General features: G+C 42.3%; 1 protein-coding gene across 4 annotated transcripts in view; it reads right to left on the bottom strand.

The window, feature by feature from the left end:
- Positions 1–2,900: 2,900 nt before the first annotated feature.
- LOC124044257 (E3 ubiquitin-protein ligase Midline-1-like) overlaps positions 2,901–21,220 on the bottom strand; it is a 74,055-nt gene continuing 55,735 nt past the window's right edge. For all 4 annotated transcript variants that reach the window (XM_046363875.1, XM_046363876.1, XM_046363873.1 and 1 more), the window contains exons 3-10: positions 17,616–17,711; positions 15,598–15,705; positions 13,128–13,276; positions 12,886–13,013; positions 12,099–12,242; positions 5,335–5,496; positions 4,708–4,915; positions 2,901–4,481 (exon numbers count right to left, since the gene is read on the bottom strand). In XM_046363875.1, the coding sequence (XP_046219831.1) occupies positions 4,133–4,481; positions 4,708–4,915; positions 5,335–5,496; positions 12,099–12,242; positions 12,886–13,013; positions 13,128–13,276; positions 15,598–15,705; positions 17,616–17,711 (1,344 nt within the window). In that variant the 3' untranslated portion in view covers positions 2,901–4,132. The remainder of the gene's footprint in view (positions 4,482–4,707; positions 4,916–5,334; positions 5,497–12,098; positions 12,243–12,885; positions 13,014–13,127; positions 13,277–15,597; positions 15,706–17,615; positions 17,712–21,220) is intronic.

Raw genomic sequence — 21,220 nt, 5'->3', positions numbered from 1 at the left:
ACTACAGACTTTGGTTCCATTCCAGGTTGTATCACAACCGGCTGTGATTGGGAGTCCCATAGGACGGCGTACAATTGGCCCAGTGTCATCCGGGGTAGGTCATTGTAAATAACGAATTTGTAAATAAGAATTTGTTCTTAACTGACTTGCCTAATAAATAAATAAAGAATATATATATATATATAAAAGAGTGGGGGAATAAAGGAGAAAATATGATTACATAGTTAATGTTCGTCTAACAGAATGTTCTTTCTTTGTTGTGGTAGAAAAACAGCCAATTTACCTTCAGTTTAAAATATAATTTTCTTGCCCAACGTTGATACGTTCCATGTTTCTTTGCCATTCCTTGGAAAAATGGTGAATGTACTGGACAGTATATCCAAGACATATAATCCACATCCGAATATAAGTTTCAAATGATCATTTGATATTAAAAATCACCTGATATTGTTGCTTTATAAGTCTTTCCAATATTTGTTATTCATTAATACAGTTTGTTAAAAAAATATAGTGTTTGAGACTACAGCTTTAGAATGTTCATCAGTCATCAAACAGTACACCGTATTGATTACACCGTATTGATTACACTGTATAGCAAGTACACTGTATAGATTACACCGTATTGTAGCTCAGTTGGTAGAGCATGGCGCTTGTAACGCCAGGATAGTGGGTTCAAACCCCGGGACCACCCATACGTAGAATGTATGCACACATGACTGTAAGTCGCTTTGGATAAAAGCGTCTGCTAAATGGCATATATTATTATTATATTATTACATCGTATTGATTACACCGTATTGATTACACCGTATTGATTACACCGTATTGATTACACCGTATAGCACGTACACCGTATTGATTACACCATATTGATTACACCTTATAGCAAGTACACCGTATTGATTACACCTTATTGATTACACCGTATTGATTACACCGTATTGATTACACCATATTGATTACACCTTATAGCAAGTACACCGTATTGATTACACCTTATTGATTACACCGTATTGATTACACCGTATTGATTACACCGTATTGATTACACCGCATACCAAGTACACCGTAAAGCAAGTACACCATATTGATTACACTGTATTGATTACACCATATAGCAAGTACACCGTATTGATTACACTGTATTGATTACACCATATTGATTACACCGTATAGCAAGTACACCGTATTGATTACACCGTATTGATTACACCGTATTGATTACACCGTATTGATTACACCGTATTGATTACACCGTATAGCAAGTACACTGTATTGATTACACCGTGTAGCAAGTACACCGTATAGCAAGTACACCGTATTGATTACACTGTATTGATTACACCGTATTGATTACACCGTATTGATTACACCGTATTGATTACACCGTATAGCAAGTACACTGTATTGATTACACCGTGTAGCAAGTACACCGTATAGCAAGTACACCGTATTGATTACCGTATTGATTACACAGTATTGATTACACCGTATTGATTACACCGTATTGATTACACCGTATAGCAAGTACACTGTATTGATTACACCGTATTGATTACACCGTATTGATTACACCGTATTGATTACACCGTATAGCAAGTACACTGTATTGATTACACCGTATAGCAAGTACACCATATTGATCACACTGTATAGCAAGTACACCGTATTGCAAGTACACCGTATTGATCACACTGTATAGCAAGTACACCGTATTGATTACACCGTATTGATTACACCGTACAGCAAGTACACCGTATTGATCACACTGTATAGCAAGTACACCGTATAGCAATTTATTTGTTTCCTTCTTTTGAAAAGCATCTTACTGTATGACTATTTGAACACCATCGTTGCTTCATAATGGCCTCAGGGCGTTCCGACTGCTGATAACCCCATTCTGTGTCAGATTGCGTGCAAATCCACTGTTCTCTGAATGCCCTGAAATGACTAAATGTTCATGCAATAAAATAAATAGGATTTCTTGAACCGTGTTTTCAGTGACTTAGATAACTTCTTAATCAGTCGGCATGGTTAGAATCTCTTTATATTCCTCTCTATTGGGATTGTCTCCGGTACCGTATCACCGAAACAACCGCCAACCTCGGTGAAGCCACAAGCCAATACTTTGTCCAAGATTAAAGGCCAGATTTAATATATTCCATCCTGCCTTAGCTGTCTTTATTTTTGAATACGCATTAGTTTTGAATACACAGCTGCAGTCCAACATAGAATCATCTTATTCTGAAAACTAGGTAGGCCTAACTACTGCACCTGCAATTTCACCCTGTGTACTTTTATTTAAACAAATAAGGTATGTTATTGTTCTGTGTAAATACCTAATTTTTCAGCTTGTATAATGTTATTTAAACAAATAAGTGTATGTTAAGCTACTGTGTAAATACCACAAATGCACATTTGATCAAATTGACCAGCAAAACCTTTTCACAGTCTTTAAATATATATATTTTTGTAAATAAATTATTTACAAATGTCTCCAATCAACATCATTCTAGCTGGACTGTGTTCGTGCACTCGGGCTCTGTCATGATCCATGTCACGAGGGTGTCTGATGGTGAGGTCATAGTGAGTTCAGATCTTTTAAAAAAAAGTCTACTACTAGTTGAAAGGATCGGGGTCTAGTGGGGTCTTACTGGAGGATAAAGAGAGATGTCAGAAGGAATCTCATCACAGCTTCATCGTTGTTGTACGGTGCTGAAGTGGTCTGTAGATTAATAGTGATACAGCCACCTAACGCTTCACGACACCTTATAATCGATTAAATGAATCTAAGCCACAAAATATCAAGTGGTTTTCATTTGTTTTGCCTACAGAGTGTGTGTCTGAATTAAATTAAAATTAGTTAAGATTAGGTAACAGACAAATAAAAAGCATTATTATTACAATTCACACTTTATTTATGTAATTTTATTACATTTTCAACAAGGAATGTGTGAAAATAATGATGCATCGGAAAAAGTCAAATGGCTCAAATACCAAATGTACTGGCATGTGAACATACCGAGCCAATAGGTGAGAAGAAAACAGTAAGGGATTTACAGAGATTGCACATGTTGTTTCTAATTACAATTAAGACATTATTTCTGTATTGGAATGTCACTTCAAATGGCTTTTCTTTAGAAGTATACATTTTCAACATGAATCAACGTTTTTAACATCGCAGTGCTTCTTTTTTGACAAAGAGATGAAGAATTGTGTCTTTGTGAGTTTGTCAATTAATAGTCAAGTTGTCAGTGCATTAGAAGTGCTGTGATTTTAGAATTGTAAAAGAGGCAGATTAACTATTAAAATTAACTGTTAACATGTTTATTTTCACAAACATCATCCTAATACATAAGAAAAATCATGGAGAGGATCTTGTATGAAACAGAAGATTGTAGATGAATAGTCCTGTTATAACTGCTCTGTGATCAGAGGTAAACAGGGTTACACGTAAAACATTTAGCAACATGCTGCTAACGACTGATACATGGACAAAGGTCAACAATCTACTGTATGTGTAATACTGTATGAAATAAACTCATCTCAGGGCTTTTCATTTTGTTTTATTTAACTCGGCAATGCCGGCCTGCCCGGGGACCAGCGGATTAACTGCCTTGTTCAGGGGCAGAACAACAGAAAGACGTATTACCTTGTCAGCTCAGGGATTCGAACTCGCAACCTTTTGGTTACTGGCCCAACGCTCTAACCACTGCCTGCTTAAAAATACAGTAAGTTTCACTGAATTTGAAAATGTTGTACCCACCTTCCTCTCTAAGCGCATCCCAAAACCTTCCTCTCTAAGCGCATCCCAAAACCTTCCTCTCTAAGCGCATCCCAAAACCTTCCTCTCTAAGCGCATCCCAAAACCAACAAGCATAAATATAGCAGTGAATATTAATGTGTTAAAGCAAGAAATAAAATCTACAATATTTTTTTTAACCCAATAAATGGTTTCCATAAATAATTTAAAAAAAACAATGTATTTGCTTCTATAAGAGAATGATTGGAGACTGATCTGGCACCATGGCTTTGTTCTGCTTTATACTTCATGGATGGTGTGACACAAAGGCAGCCAGGTGAGTCTGAAGTGGGTCTGTTCTGCTCCCTTTGTGTTGCATTAGCTGGTCTGTTAATCCTGGCAGTCTGTCCCCTCGAGGTGGTCTGGGATGGGCAGCCCCGTGAGAACAGTCAGACACTTGTTCCACACGTTGAACACGGGACACACTGGCTGAGCGAAGGTGATGTCGAACGTGTACAGGTGCTGTGAGCCGGCGCCATCGTAGAAGGCCAGGGAACCGGCGTCGTAGTCCAGCAACACCCCCACGCGACGCAGGTGGGGGGACGGCTCGATGGGCATCTCCTTGCTGTTGTGACGTACTACCCAGGAGTTGTTGCATCGAGATAATACCCACGAGGCCGAGTTCTTGCCGATCCACTCGTGTTTCGGTGCTGACTTGTAAGCAACGCCCACAGCAAACCTGATGAAGATAGAAAAATAGCATGTTAATGGCTCATTCTCTAGTTGAGGTCGAATAGCACCTGTGGGAAATGACAGGACTCCTGGCATCCTAGAGATTTTTAGATTTCAACATTCTAGTGTAACAGAGACTGTGATTGGATTTCCCAATGTGAATCTCAGACACCTTTGTCTCTCCATATGTTCTGGTCTGAGGTATCTGAGACACGACTGGTCCATATCCTTACCATGTGCTCCCTCCTATCAAGGCCTCCCAGTAGTGGCGCCCGCTGTCGATGTACACATTCCCAGTGACGCCGTAGCTGCCCTGGCTGGTGAAGCGGTCCTGATTGTGGCTCTTCTTGGACGACGTCTCGTCTCGCTCAACCGTCAGGTTGTCGTGGGAGACCTTCAGCTTCTTGTGAGCAGACTTTGGGTCCAACTTGAATGGCTGACCTGTAAATGGACCATAGATTGATTACGAAATAATACCTGGGGGGTGAGTGTGATATATGGTCAATATATCACGGCTAAGGGGTGATCTTAAGCACGATGCAACGCGGAGTGCCTGGACACAGACCCTAGCCATGGTATATTGGCCATATACCACAAACCCCCGAGGTCCCTTATTGCTATTATAAACTGGTTACCAACGTAATTAGAGCAGTAAAAAAATACATGTTTTGTCATACCCGTGGTATACGATCTGATATACCACGGCTTTCAGCCAATCAGCATTCAGGGCTCGAACCAACCAGTTTATAATTTAACAGTAAACAATAGTAAATACGCTAGTAAATATCTCCATATGTCAATATCTCCTAAGAAGGTTTAATGACGTCAGCACGGTACAGCTATTGGAAACTCTGACATACTGTTGGTCTTGAGCTTCCCAGGTACACTGCTGCGACTCCCTGCCTGGTTGATAGCTTTGACCATAAAGATGTACTTGGTGCCACACTGGAGTCCATGCACTGTGTAGTGGTTCTGCTTGATGTTGGGCACAATCATCCAACTGTCAGCTGAGTTACACAAACCTAGACCACAGACAAAGTCAAGTTAGTTAAATAACAGGAGCTACAACCACTGGATTGTAACAAAACACACAAATGTAACAGACATTCGTTGACATAACAACACCTTCAATTAATACTTTGTTGTCATCAAATCAAGATTGTGGTAATTCTAGCATCTGTTTTGTCATAACCTCTCAGGCTGTTATTTCTCTGCGTGACCCGTCGTACACAATAACATCGTCCGCTCACTGTAGTATGAACAGGCCCTGGGGCAGAAGAGGAACACTTTCTTGCAACCCTTGCTAGGGTGATCTGTTCCAACAGTCTGCCACTTACATGAGCCGCAGGGAAACACAAATCTCCATCTGGATTGGAATCCAGTCTGACTCAACCTATATACTCTGGCCTGGATCAGTCTCTAGCAGAGATACACAGCAGAGATCTCTGATATCTTATTATCGTCTTATTATCCAATGAAAGGAAAGCATGGTTGTTCCCGTCCTTCTGAAATTAAAAAATGCTTTATTTGATCGGCATAATGTAATGCCCCCACCCCCCAAAGCTATTCACAGCAGGAGCCACTCAGATAGTCAGATAGCCACTCAGATAGTCAGATAGCCACTCAGATAGTCAGATAGCCACTCAGATAGTCAGATAGCCACTCAGATAGCCAGTCAGATAGCCACTCAGATAGCCAGTCAGATAGCCACTCAGATAGCCAGTCAGATAGCCACTCAGATAGTCAGATAGCCACTCAGATAGTCAGATAGCCACTCAGATAATCTGATGGCCACTCAGATAGTCAGATGGCCACTCAGATAGTCAGATGGCCACTCAGATAGTCAGATGGCCACTCAGATAGTCAGATAGTCACTCAGATAGTCAGATAGCCACTCAGATAGTCAGATAGCCACTCAGATAGTCACTCAGATAGTCACTCAGATAGTCACTCAGATAGTCACTCAGATAGTCACTCAGATAGCCACTGAGATAGTCACTCAGATAGCCAGTCAGATAGTCACTCAGATAGTCACTCAGATAGTCACTCAGATAGTCACTCAGATAGTCACTCAGATAGCCACTCAGATAGTCAGATGGCCACTCAGATAGTCAGATATCCACTCAGATAGTCACTCAGATAGTCACTCAGATAGTCACTCAGATAGTCACTCAGATAGTCAGATAGCCAATCAGATAGTCAGATAGCCACTCAGATAGTCACTCAGATAGCCACTCAGATAGTCACTCAGATAGCCACTCAGATAGTCAGATAGCCAATCAGATAGTCAGATAGCCACTCAGATAGTCACTCAGATAGCCACTCAGATAGTCACTCAGATAGTCACTCAGATAGTCACTCAGATAGCCACTCAGATAGTCAGATGGCCACTCAGATAGTCAGATATCCACTCAGATAGTCACTCAGATAGTCAGATAGCCACTCAGATAGTCACTCAGATAGTCACTCAGATAGTCACTCAGATAGTCACTCAGATAGTCACTCAGATATTCACTCAGATAGTCAGATGGCCACTCAGATAGTCACTCAGATAGTCACTCAGATAGTCACTCAGATAGTCACTCAGATAGTCACTCAGATAGTCACTCAGATAGTCAGATGGCCACTCAGATAGTCACTCAGATAGTCACTCAGATAGTCACTCAGATAGTCACTCAGATAGTCACTCAGATAGTCACTCAGATAGCCACTCAGATAGTCAGATGGCCACTCAGATAGTCAGATGGCCACTCAGATAGTCAGATGGCCACTCAGATAGTCAGATGGCCACTCAGATAGTCAGATGGCCACTCAGATAGTCAGATGGCCACTCAGATAGTCACTCAGATAGTCACTCAGATAGTCACTCAGATAGTCACTCAGATAGTCACTCAGATAGTCACTCAGATAGCCACTCAGATAGTCAGATGGCCACTCAGATAGTCAGATATCCACTCAGATAGTCACTCAGATAGCCACTCAGATAGTCACTCAGATAGTCACTCAGATAGTCAGATAGCCAATCAGATAGTCAGATAGCCACTCAGATAGTCACTCAGATAGCCACTCAGATAGTCACTCAGATAGCCACTCAGATAGTCAGATAGCCACTCAGATAGTCAGATAGCCACTCAGATAGTCAGATAGCCACTCTGATAGTCAGATAGCCACTCAGATAGTCAGATAGCCACTCAGATAGTCAGATAGCCACTCAGATAGCCACTCAGATAGCCACTCAGATAATCAGATGGCCACTCAGATAGCCACTCAGATAGTCAGATAGCAACTCAGACAGTAAGATAGCCACTCAGACAATCAGATGGCCAATCAGATAGCCACTCAGATAGTCAGATAGCCACTCAGATAGCCACTCCGATAGTCAGATAGCCACTCAGATAGTCAGATAGCCACTCAGATAGTCAGATGGCCACTCAGATAGTCAGATGGCCACTCAGATAGTCAGATGGCCACTCAGATAGTCAGATAGCCACTCAGATAGTCAGATGGCCACTCAGATAGTCAGATGGCTACTCAGATAGTCAGATGGCCACTCAGATAGTCAGATAGCCACTCAGATAGTCAGATAGCCACTCAGATAGTCAGATAGCCACTCAGATAGTCAGATGGCCACTCAGATAGTCAGATGGCCACTCAGATAGTCAGATGGCCACTCAGATAATCAGATGGCCACTCAGATAGTCAGATGGCCACTCAGATAGTCAGATGGCCACTCAGATAGTCAGATAGCCACTCAGATAGTCAGATGGCCACTCAGATAGTCAGATGGCCACTCAGATAGTCAGATAGTCACTCAGATAGTCACTCAGATAGTCACTCAGATAATCAGATGGCCACTCAGATAGTCACTCAGATAGCCAATCAGATAGTCAGATAGTCACTCAGATAGTCACTCAGATAGTCACTCAGATAGTCACTCAGATAGTCTCAGATAGTCAGATAGCCACTCAGATAGTCAGATAGCCACTCAGATAGTCAGATGGCCACTCAGATAGTCACTCAGATAGTCACTCAGATAGTCACTCAGATAGTCACTCAGATAGTCACTCAGATAGTCAGATAGCCACTCAGATAGTCACTCAGATAGTCAGATAGCCACTCAGATAGTCACTCAGATAGTCACTCAGATAGTCACTCAGATAGTCACTCAGATAGTCACTCAGATAGTCACTCAGATAGTCAGATAGCCACTCAGATAGTCAGATGGCCACTCAGATAGTCAGATGGCCACTCAGATAGTCACTCAGATAGTCACTCAGATAGTCACTCAGATAGTCACTCAGATAGTCACTCAGATAGTCACTCAGATAGCCACTCAGATAGTCAGATGGCCACTCAGATAGTCACTCAGATAGTCACTCAGATAGTCACTCAGATAGTCACTCAGATAGTCACTCAGATAGTCACTCAGATAGTCAGATAGCCACTCAGATAGTCACTCAGATAGTCACTCAGATAGTCACTCAGATAGTCACTCAGATAGTCACTCAGATAGTCACTCAGATAGTCAGATAGTCACTCAGATAGTCACTCAGATAGTCAGATAGCCACTCAGATAGTCAGATGGCCACTCAGATAGTCAGATGGCCACTCAGATAGTCAGATGGCCACTCAGATAGTCAGATAGTCACTCAGATAGTCAGATAGTCACTCAGATAGTCAGATGGCCACTCAGATAGTCAGATAGCCACTCAGATAGTCAGATGGCCACTCAGATAGTCAGATGGCCACTCAGATAGTCAGATAGTCACTCAGATAGTCAGATGGCCACTCAGATAGTCAGATGGCCACTCAGATAGTCAGATGGCCACTCAGATAGTCAGATGGCCACTCAGATAGTCAGATAGTCACTCAGATAGTCACTCAGATAGTCAGATAGCCACTCAGATAGTCACTCAGATAGTCAGATAGTCACTCAGATAGTCACTCAGATAGTCAGATAGCCACTCAGATAGTCAGATGGCCACTCAGATAGTCAGATGGCCACTCAGATAGTCAGATAGTCACTCAGATAGTCACTCAGATAGTCAGATAGCCACTCAGATAGTCAGATGGCCACTCAGATAGTCAGATGGCCACTCAGATAGTCAGATGGCCACTCAGATAGTCAGATAGTCACTCAGATAGTCAGATGGCCACTCAGATAGTCAGATGGCCACTCAGATAGTCAGATAGTCACTCAGATAGTCACTCAGATAGTCAGATAGCCACTCAGATAGTCAGATGGCCACTCAGATAGTCAGATGGCCACTCAGATAGTCAGATGGCCACTCAGATAGTCAGATAGCCACTCAGATAGTCAGATAGTCACTCAGATAGTCAGATGGCCACTCAGATAGTCAGATAGTCACTCAGATAGTCACTCAGATAGTCACTCAGATAGTCACTCAGATAGTCACTCAGATAGTCAGATAGCCACTCAGATAGTCACTCAGATAGTCAGATGGCCACTCAGATAGTCAGATAGCCACTCAGATAGTCAGATAGCCACTCAGATAGTCAGATGGCCACTCAGATAGTCACTCAGATAGTCACTCAGATAGTCACTCAGATAGTCACTCAGATAGTCAGATAGCCACTCAGATAATCAGATAGCCACTCAGATAGCCACTCAGATAGTCACTCAGATAGTCACTCAGATAGCCACTCAGATAGTCAGATAGCCACTCAGATAATCAGATAGCCACTCAGATAGCCACTCAGATAGTCACTCAGATAGTCACTCAGATAGCCACTCAGATAGTCACTCAGATAGTCACTCAGATAGCCACTCAGATAGTCAGATGGCCACTCAGATAATCAGATAGCCACTCAGATAGCCACTCAGATAGTCACTCAGATAGTCACTCAGATAGTCACTCAGATAGTCAGATAGCCACTCAGATAATCAGATAGCCACTCAGATAGCCACTCAGATAGTCACTCAGATAGCCACTCAGATAGTCACTCAGATAGTCAGATGGCCACTCAGATAGTCAGATGGCCACTCAGATAGTCACTCAGATAGTCACTCAGATAGTCACTCAGATAGCCACTCAGATAGCCACTCAGATAGCCACTCAGATAGTCACTCAGATAGTCACTCAGATAGTCACTCAGATAGTCAGATAGTCACTCAGATAGTCAGATGGCCACTCAGATAGTCACTCAGATAGTCACTCAGATAGTCACTCAGATAGTCACTCAGATAGTCAGATAGTCACTCAGATAGCCACTCAGATAGCCACTCAGATAGTCAGATAGCCACTCAGATAGCCACTCAGATAGCCACTCAGATAGCCACTCAGATAGCCACTCAGATAGTCAGATAGCCACTCAGATAGTCAGATAGTCACTCAGATAGCCACTCAGATAGCCACTCAGATAGCCACTCAGATAGCCACTCAGATAGTCACTCAGATAGTCAGATAGCCACTCAGATAGTCAGATAGCCACTCAGATAGTCACTCAGATAGCCACTCAGATAGTCACTCAGATAGTCACTCAGATAGTCAGATAGCCACTCAGATAGTCACACAGATAGCCACTCAGATAGCCACTCAGATAGCCACTCAGATAGCCACTCAGATAGTCAGATAGCCACTCAGATAGTCACTCAGATAGTCAGATAGCCACTCAGATAGTCAGATAGCCACTCAGATAGTCACTCAGATAGTCAGATAGCCACTCAGATAGTCAGATAGCCACTCAGATAGTCAGATGGCCACTCAGATAGTCACTCAGATAGCCACTCAGATAGCCACTCAGATAGCCACTCAGATAGCCACTCAGATAATCACTCAGATAGCCACTCAGATAGCCACTCAGATAGTCACTCAGATAGTCAGATAGCCACTCAGATAGTCAGATAGCCACTCAGATAGTCAGATGGCCACTCAGATAGCCACTCTGATAGTCAGATAGTCACTCAGATAGTCAGATAGCCACTCAGATAGTCAGATAGCCACTCAGATAGTCACTCAGATAGCCACTCAGATAGCCACTCAGATAGCCACTCAGATAGTCACTCAGATAGTCACTCAGATAGTCACTCAGATAGTCACTCAGATAGCCACTCAGATAGTCAGATAGCCACTCAGATAGCCACTCAGATAGTCAGATAGCCACTCAGATAGCCACTCAGATAGCCACTCAGATAGTCAGATAGTCACTCAGATAGTCAGATATCCACTCAGATAGTCAGATGGTCACTCAGATAGTCAGATAGCCACTCAGATAGTCAGATAGCCACTCAGATAGCCACTCAGATAGTCAGATAGTCACTCAGATAGTCAGATATCCACTCAGATAGTCAGATGGTCACTCAGATAGTCAGATAGCCACTCAGATAGTCAGATAGCCACTCAGATAGTCAGATAGCCACTCAGATAGCCACTCAGATAGCCACTCAGATAGTCAGATAGCCACTCAGATAGTCAGATGGCCACTCAGATAGTCAGATAGCCACTCAGATAATCTGATGGCCACTCAGATAGTCAGATGGTCACTCAGATAGTCAGATAGCCACTCAGACCTTTCATGATTGAACAGTTTATATACCACAACAGGCACGCTGTACAGTCACACAGCGAAGTGTACTGAGGAGATGTAGGACATGCGTACGTACTGACGACATTGGCTTGTCCAGTGAAGATGGCATACTGCAGCTCATAGGAGACCACACAGAACTCGTCATCTGATGTCCAGTGAGCAGTGATGGTGTCGTACGATGCCGTACATAATTCCTCCCGGATTATTGGGGGATTTGGTGCTGAAAATAGAAACATTTAGTTGTTTTTCTTCACGTCTCTGGTGCTTGTCATTTATTTAGGACAATGATGAACAGTAGACACTACTCACTACAGTGCATTGGATTTAGAAAAAAAAACACTATTCTTTTTTGGACCAAAAGGGGTTGTAATTTTGGGTGGTAGATACATTCTAGTCCACTCTTGCAAGGGGCTGTGACTTCATTGGACAGTTCGAAGTTGTAAATGAGAACTTGTTTTCAACTGGCCTACCTGGTTAAATAAAGGTGATTTTTTATGAATAAAAATTGTGCCGTGTGATTCATTTGGTTAAGTTACTGGACATAGAGTTCAATGTAGTACAGAAGACATCCTGTGGAGAATTATCTAAAAGCCAGAACAATTTAAATCCAATTAATTCAACTGTAAACGAACCCCGAACTGTTAGTTTACACCTGTAGTTTACAAAGCATGTGACAAAAACCATTTGAGAAGCTACAGTGTAGATGTTTTTATATTGGATTGCTGGAGAAAATAGATAAACAGAGAAATTGCACTGTACCAGAATGGTTCATTTCAGATAGACCTGAGTTATAGATATGTTCTCAATATATTTCTGACTGAAAAGATGGGGAAAAAATGGATAACAGGCGGAATTGCGTTCACCTGTGAGGTAATCCAAGCCTTCCAGCATTTTCTTTTCCCTTGTAAAGTCCAACGCAAACGTATCAAAGGTGTCATTCAGGTTGATCTCTGGTATCAGGATCTGAGAGGATGCTGTCGCCATGGACACTCTAAAACACAACGATATATAGTTCACGTGACATTTCTCCCGTTACAACCTGGGACTCTGTCAGTTGAGACTGTTTGAAGCATTATCACAACAACCAGTTGATTTGATAGCTCACCTCTCGCAGATGCTTTTGGCTGTCTGCAGGAAGCGGGCGTGGTCTCCCTCCCTCAGGGTGTGATCTGCCTGAGTGATGAGGGATGATGATCTCTCGATGATCTGCTTGCAGGTGGCGATCTGCTGGGCTAGCTTTCGCAGACGGATAGCCTGAGAGGAAACAATGGATTATTGAATACCCCGGTGCAGGGACAGACCAATAGACTGCTGCTACTGCGACTTCAGAAACGTCTGAATTACAGCAGGTTCAATTGAGTTGACAGTTCTTTATTCAAAAGGTCACAATCGAGAGGTCATTCAATTGTACATAATCATATCACCATTTTTCTCGAATTCAAAAAACATGCTTTGAGTGTTTTTATCGAATCAATTTTGCTTCGACCATCATGATTAGCCAAGCAGCCAAGTGATCAACTTTGAGGATGGAATGAGGAGTATCTACATTATCCAAAACATCACCATGGTAACGGAACGTGCCTGCTTACCCCCTCTGTCCATTGTCAGGGAGCAAGGAGGAGAGAGGGGAGAGCAGAGAGGGTGAAGAAGAGAGGGGAGAGCAGGAAGCAGAGAGCAGAGAGGGGATAGGTGAGAGGAGAGAGCAGAGAGGAGAGAGGAGAGAGCAGGAAGCAGAGAAGAGAGAGCAGGGAGCAGAGAGGAGAGAGGAGAGGAGAGGAGAGGAGATGAGAGAGGGGAGAGGAGAGAGCAGGCAGCAGAGAGGAGAGAGCAGGAAGCCGAGAGGAGAGAGCAGGAAGCAGATAGGAGAGAGGAGAAAGGAGAGGAGAGAGGGGAGACGAGAGAGCAGACAGCAGAGAGCAGGGAGCAGAGAGAGAGCAGAGCAGAGGGGAGAGCAGAGAGGAGAGAGCAGAGAGGAGAGAGCAGGGAGCAGAGAGGGGAGAGCAGAGGAGAGAGCAGAGGAGAGAGCAGAGAGGGGAGAGCAGAGGAGAGAGCAGGGAGCAGAGAGGGGGAGCAGAGAGGAGAGAGCAGAGAGGGGAGAGCAGAGGAGAGAGCAGGGGAGAGCAGGGGAGAGAGCAGGGGAGAGCAGGGAGAGCAGAGGAGAGAGCAGAGGAGAGATCAGGGAAAAGAGAGGAGAGAGCAGAAAGGAGAGAGCAGAGGGGAGAGCAGAGGAGAGAGCAGAGAGGAGAGAGCAAAGAGGAGAGAACAGAGAGGAGAGAGCAAAGAGGAGAGAGCAGAGAGGGAGAGCAGAGAGCATGGAGCAGAGAGCAGAGAGCAGCCTCCTGACTTTGAAACGAGGCACGGGGCGAGGAAGGAAGCAGTGTTCCTCAGAGGGGCCAGATCACAGGAAACAGGTCTGATGTGGCTCTGACACTGAACATGGCACAGCATGCCAGCGGCATCCCCCCCTCCCTCCCCCCAGAGCACTCTCTAATGACACTTAATGGGGGGAGAGGAAGGGAAACCACTCAATGAGCAGAGTGGATTTGTTTCAGATACATAAATACTGTGCAATGTCTCCTCCATTACTACCAGTGAGCTGGCATACTACAGAATACAATACTGTATAGCACACACAAAACAAAGCTACTCTAGTTAGAGCAGTCACATAGCGATGACCTGACAACACTGATTTTCATCAACTAGGAATTCCAGAGTAAATTATGTTCATCATACATTCCATTAGAGAAGCAAGCAGACTTGCTTGCTTATGTTTGCCTCTTGAGGTACACTGCAGTGGCACTGGGGATCCCGAGTGGCGCAGCGGTCTGATGCTCTGCATCTCACTGCTAGAGGGCGTCACTACAGACCCTGGTTCCATTCCAGGCTGTATCACAGCGGCCTGAGGCACTGCATCTCACTGCTAGAGGGCGTCACTACAGACCCTGGTTCCATTCCAGGCTGTATCACAGCGGTCTGAGGCACTGCATCTCACAGCTAGAGGGCGTCACTACAGACCCTGGTTCCGTTCCAGGCTGTATCACAACCGACTGTGATTGGGAGTCCCATAGGGTGGCGAGCAATTGGCCCAGCGTCGTCCGGGTTAGGGTTGGGACGGGGTAGGTAGTCCATTGTAAATTGTTCTTAACTGATTTGACTCGTTAAATAAAAGGCTAAGTAAAGGGTAAATAAAATAACACAGTCAGTGAAAGCTGTCCATGTCTAGCAGAGACGGACGGCACGGTAACAACATTCATCCTCAGCCTTTACAGAGGGTTAGTAACCAAAAGGTTGCTGGATCGAATCCCCCAAGTTGACAAGGTAAAAATCTGTCTTTCTGCAGTTAACCCAAGACGTGGATGTCGGTTAAGGCAGCCCCCAACCCCAACAAGGTGGAATCAGAACGTTGCCATCAGTCACAACAAGGTGGAATCAGAACATTGCCTTGAGACTGATTCCATTGTCACTCTAATGTAGTGAGGTGTTATTGACATAAGGGCTGCAATGTTTTGACTTGTAGCTGTTGTTGATAGTTGCAAACGTCTATAGGGGAGGAGGAAGGCAGTATGGAGTATTACCTTGCCCTCGTTTATCTTGGTGGCTATGATCTGTCTTCTCTGCTGTACCACGTCCATCAGGAGGTCACACTCTTCCAGGAGCTTGTTCTCTTGTCTGGATGCATTCCCCTTGGAAACAGATCAGGACAGGGATATCAATCTAATACATTATGTTTGGCATTGACAGGATAAAACATAGAATTTATTAGACATTTGTATTTTTTTAAATTCTTTTTTTTCTTTTTCTTTTCATTAACCTTTATTTAACTAGGCAAGTCAGTTAAGAACAAATTCTTATTTGCAAGGACGGCCTATCCTGGCCTAACCCGGGCGACGCTGGGTCAATTGTGCTCCGCCCTATGGGACTCCCAGTCACTGCCGGTTGTTATACAGACAGGAATTGTTGTAGCCCTTTCCTGCAGTCAAATTACCACAATGCACTCTGGTGTTTCATGGGTAGAATATCATGAAACCTTCTTTTTTTTCTCCCTTAAAATCTGGTGTTTCTATGTCAAAAGTTTTTTTCCTATTTTAGAAGTATTCTGTGATGTATATAAAGTGTAATATTGGGATGCAAACTCAACATGTAATACATTTCAACCCTATATCTGACATGGTAGAAGTCTCTTCTTTTCTGAAGTCCATAACCAGGTGTGTGAGATGTTGACTTTTGTTTCAAAGTAGATTTGTTTAAGAATACCAAGAAACACCCTGGGTGACCCTGAGTTAGGCCACATTGGAGTACAATTTATTAGATAATTCTCATAGACTGTAACAAAGCCCCCCTGGCTCATATATAACCTGAGGCAGTAGGCTATCTAGTATTTCCCAGGATAGATCTAGGCAGCCATAGAGATCCTATTAAATTACATTTCTAGTATGTCATTCTATGTACAAACCGCTGTCACCATACACAGGGTAGCATAGTGCCACAGGTGAGAGTCAGCTGAGCCTAGTCATTGCAACAATTGTTTTTGCTTTTCCACATACAGCCAGAGCTGCTGCTGGCCCACGCTCTCCTACATCTCTTTCCTACATCTCTCTCCTACATTTCTCTCTCCTACATCTCACTCTCCTTCATCTCTCTCTCCTACATCTCTCTCTCCTACATCTCTCTCCTACATCTCTCTCCTACATCTCATCTCTCCTTCATCTCTCTCCTCTCTCTCTCCTCTCTCTCTCTCTCCTACATCTCTCTCTCCTACATCTCTCTCCTACATCTCTCTCCTACATCTCTCTCCTACATCTCTCTCCTACATCTCTCAACTACATCTCTCTCTCCTACATCTCTCAACTACATCTCTCTCCTACATCTCTGTCTCCTACATCTCTCTCACATCTCTCTCCTACATCTCTCTCCTACATCTCTCAACTACATCTCTCTCCTACATCTCTCTCCTACATCTCTCTCCTACATCTCTCTCCTACATCTCTCTCATCTCACTCTCCTTCATCTCTCTCCTCTCTCTCCTCCTACATCTCTCTCTCCTACATCTCATCTCTCTCTCCATCTCTCAACTACATCTCTCAACACATCTCTCTCCTACATCTCTGTCTCAACTACATCTCCTATATCTCTCAACTACATCTCTCTCTCCATCTCTCTCCTACATCTCTCTCCTACATCTCTCAACTACATCTCTCTCCTACACATCTCTCTCCTACATCTATCTCCTACATCTCTCTCCTAAATCTCTCTCCTTCATCTTTCTCCTCTCTCTCTCCTACATCTCTTCCTACATCTTTCTCCTACATCTCTTTCCTACACCCCAAAGATTTGATGAACAAAATATTTTTTTAACCAAAGATGTTTTTAACCAAAGATTTTTTAACCGAAAACTTTTTTAAAACCCAAAGATTTTGTAAACCAAATATTTTTCTATCTACTGTATGTCAGCAACCACTGTAAAATGTGTCTTATCTGACACCTAATATTTGCAATACAAGTAAGAAATCAAAAGAGCTTAACCTGTCAAACAATAAAAATGCCACTGAAACTGAGAGCTGTATCAAATAGCCTAATATGGAAACAGACTTACCTCCACATGTTGGCAGATCTGGATCAACTTGCCCATCAGAGTTTCCAACTCGTTGTTCCTCTTAATCAGATTGCTGAGGTTGGAGTCCAAGGTTTGCTGTGGGGGAAAAAAGAGTAGAACAAATATGAACAACAGAAAGAGTCTGTAGCTGAAAATATTCCTCTAGAAAAATGTCAACGTTTAACTAAATGTGGAAAGAAGGGGAGGAAAAATCATAATCACAATCATGGCTGTCCACTGGAAAAGGACGATACACTAACAGACAGTCCCTTCATAGGGTCTGGTTGTGTCCCATTTGGTGTGTCAGTCAGTCAGTCAGTCAGTCAGTCAGTCAGTCATTCAGTCAGTCAGTCAGTCAGTCAGTCAGTCAGTCATTCAGTCAGTCAGTCAGTCAGTCAGTCAGTCAGTCAGTCAGTCAGTCAGTCAGTCAGTCAGTCATTCTGTCAGTCAGTCATTCATTCAGTCAGTCAGTCAGTCAGTCAGTCAGTCATTCAGTCAGTCAGTCAGTCAGTCATTCTGTCAGTCAGTCATTCAGTCAGTCATTCAGTCATTCAGTCAGTCAGTCAGTCAGTCAGTCAGTCAGTCAGTCAGTCATTTAGTCAGTCAGTCAGTCAGTCAGTCAGTCAGTCAGTCAGTCAGTCAGTCAGTCAGTCATTCAGTCAGTCAGTCAGTCAGTCAGTCAGTCAGTCAGTCAGTCAGTCAGTCAGTCAGTCAGTCAGTCAGTCAGTCAGTCAGTCAGTCAGTCAGTCACCTCTGAGCTAGCCCCAGTGCCAGAGCTCCCATCATCCAGCCTGCTCACTGAGCTGCCAAAGCTGAGAGGGACAAGCAGAGCGTTTGCCAGAGATGTATCCTAGGGCTCAATTATTTCTTGGTATTTTATTACAGATCCCCATTAGCGGCTGCCAAGCCAGCATCTACTGTTCCTGGGGTCCAAAACAAGATTAAGGCAATTACATACAAAACATAATAGAGACATTATTACACCACGACTCTACCACAATATATCTACAATACAACACATTATTACACCACTACTCTACCACTATATATCTACAATACATTATTACACCACTACTCTACCACTATATATCTACAATACAATACATTATTACACCACTACTCTACCACTATATATCTACAATACAATACATTATTACACCACTACTCTACCACTATATATCTACAATACAACACATTATTACACCACTACTCTACCACTATATATCTACAATACATTATTACACCACTACTCTACCACTATATATCTACAATACAACACATTATTACACCACTACTCTACCACTATATATCTACAATACATTATTACACCACTACTCTACCACTATATATCTACAATACATTATTACACCACTACTCTACCACTATATATCTATAATACAACACATTATTACACCACTACTCTACCACTATATATCTATAATACAACACATTATTACACCACTACTCTACCACTATATTTCTACAATACAACACATTATTACACCACTACTCTACCACTATATATCTACAATATAATGCATTATTACACCACTACTCTACCACTATATATCTACAATACAACACATTATTACACCACTAGTCTACCACTATATATCTACAATACAACACATTATTACACCACTACTCTACCACTATATATCAACAATACAACACATTATTACACCACTACTCTACCACTATATATCTATAATACAACACATTATTACACCACTACTCTACCACTATATATCTACAATACATTACTACACCACTAGTCTACCACTATATATCTACAATACAACACATTATTACACCACTACTCTACCACTATATATCTACAATACATTACTACACCACTAGTCTACCACTATATATCTACAATACAACACATTATTACACCACTACTCTACCACTATATATCTATAATACAATACATTATTACACCACTACTCTACCACTATATATCTACAATACATCACATTATTACACCACTACATATCTACAATACAACACATTACACCACTACTCTACCACTATATATCTACAATACAATACATTATTACACCACTACTCTACCACTATATATCTACAATATAATGCATTATTACACCACTACTCTACCACTATATATCTACAATACATTATTACACCACTACTCTACCACTATATATCTACAATATAATGCATTATTACACCACTACTCTACCACTATATATCTACAATACATTATTACACCACTACTCTACCACTATATATCTACAATACATTATTACACCACTACTCTACCACTATATATCTACAATACAATACATTATTACACCACTACTCTACCACTATATATCTACAATACATTATTACACCACTATATATCTACAATACAATACATTATTACACCACTACTCTACCACTATATATCTATAATACAACACATTATTACACCACTACTCTACCACTATATATCTACAATACAACACATTATTACACCACTACTCTACCACTATATATCTACAATACATTATTACACCACTACTCTACCACTATATATCTACAATACATTATTACACCACTATATATCTACAATACAATACATTATTACACCGCTACTCTACCACTATATATCTACAACCCGAAATACACAATGCAGCAATATAGCAATTTTACAATGTACGTGTGTGTAGAGTGCGTGTGTTAGGAGATGTGTCCATGTGTGTCGTGTGTAAATTAAATTAATAACACTGAAGACCTGCTCTACAGCACGATATACATTTAAATGCAATGTTCCGGTGTTAGTGGAGACTGCATGTTCCGGCCCAATCGGTCATGATCTTTCAATTTCAAGCGTAAGTACGTATAGTTCCGGTGTTAGTGGAGACTGCATGTTCTGGCCCAATCGGTCATGATCTTTCAATTTCAAGCGTAAGTACGTATAGTTCCGGTGTTATTGGAGACTGCATGTTCTGGCCCAATCTGTCATGATCTTTCAATTTCAATAGTTCAAGCGTAATTTCAAGCGTAAGTACGCATTTTTGCTATTGGCATTTACTTGGATATGTCCATGATAACGCTTGATTTCGACTGGCTCAGGAAAAGTGTTCTCGTCTGGGCACCGTTCACTATATGTATGGTACTACAGAGATCGACATTCAAGAGTGAAACATTGTTTCCGAGGTTGAACAGGCAGACCGTGAGGCTTATATTAAACCCCCACTGTACCAAACTAAATGCTCGGCTTATATTAAACCCCCACTGTACCAAACTAAATGCTCGGCTTATATTAAACCCCCACTGTACCAAACTTATATTAAAAACTGCTGGACTTATATTAAACCCCACTGTACCAAACTAAATGCTGATAGGCTTATATTAAACCCCCACTGTACCAAACTAAATGCTAGGCTTATATTAAACCCCACTGTACCAAACTTATATTAAAATGCTAAAGGCTTATATTAAACCCCCACTGTACCAAACTAAATGCTCGGCTTATATTAAACCCCCACTGTACCAAACTAAATGCACTGTACCAAACGGCTTATATTAAACCCCCACTGTACCAAACTTAAAGCTGGGCTTATATTAAACCCCCACTGTACCAAACTAAATGA

The sequence above is a fragment of the Oncorhynchus gorbuscha genome, linkage group LG09 (genome assembly GCF_021184085.1).
Source record: "Oncorhynchus gorbuscha isolate QuinsamMale2020 ecotype Even-year linkage group LG09, OgorEven_v1.0, whole genome shotgun sequence".
NCBI lineage: Eukaryota > Metazoa > Chordata > Actinopteri > Salmoniformes > Salmonidae > Oncorhynchus > Oncorhynchus gorbuscha.
The sequence above is the reverse complement of the archived record's forward strand: the minus strand, read 5'-3'. Positions and strand labels throughout refer to the sequence as shown.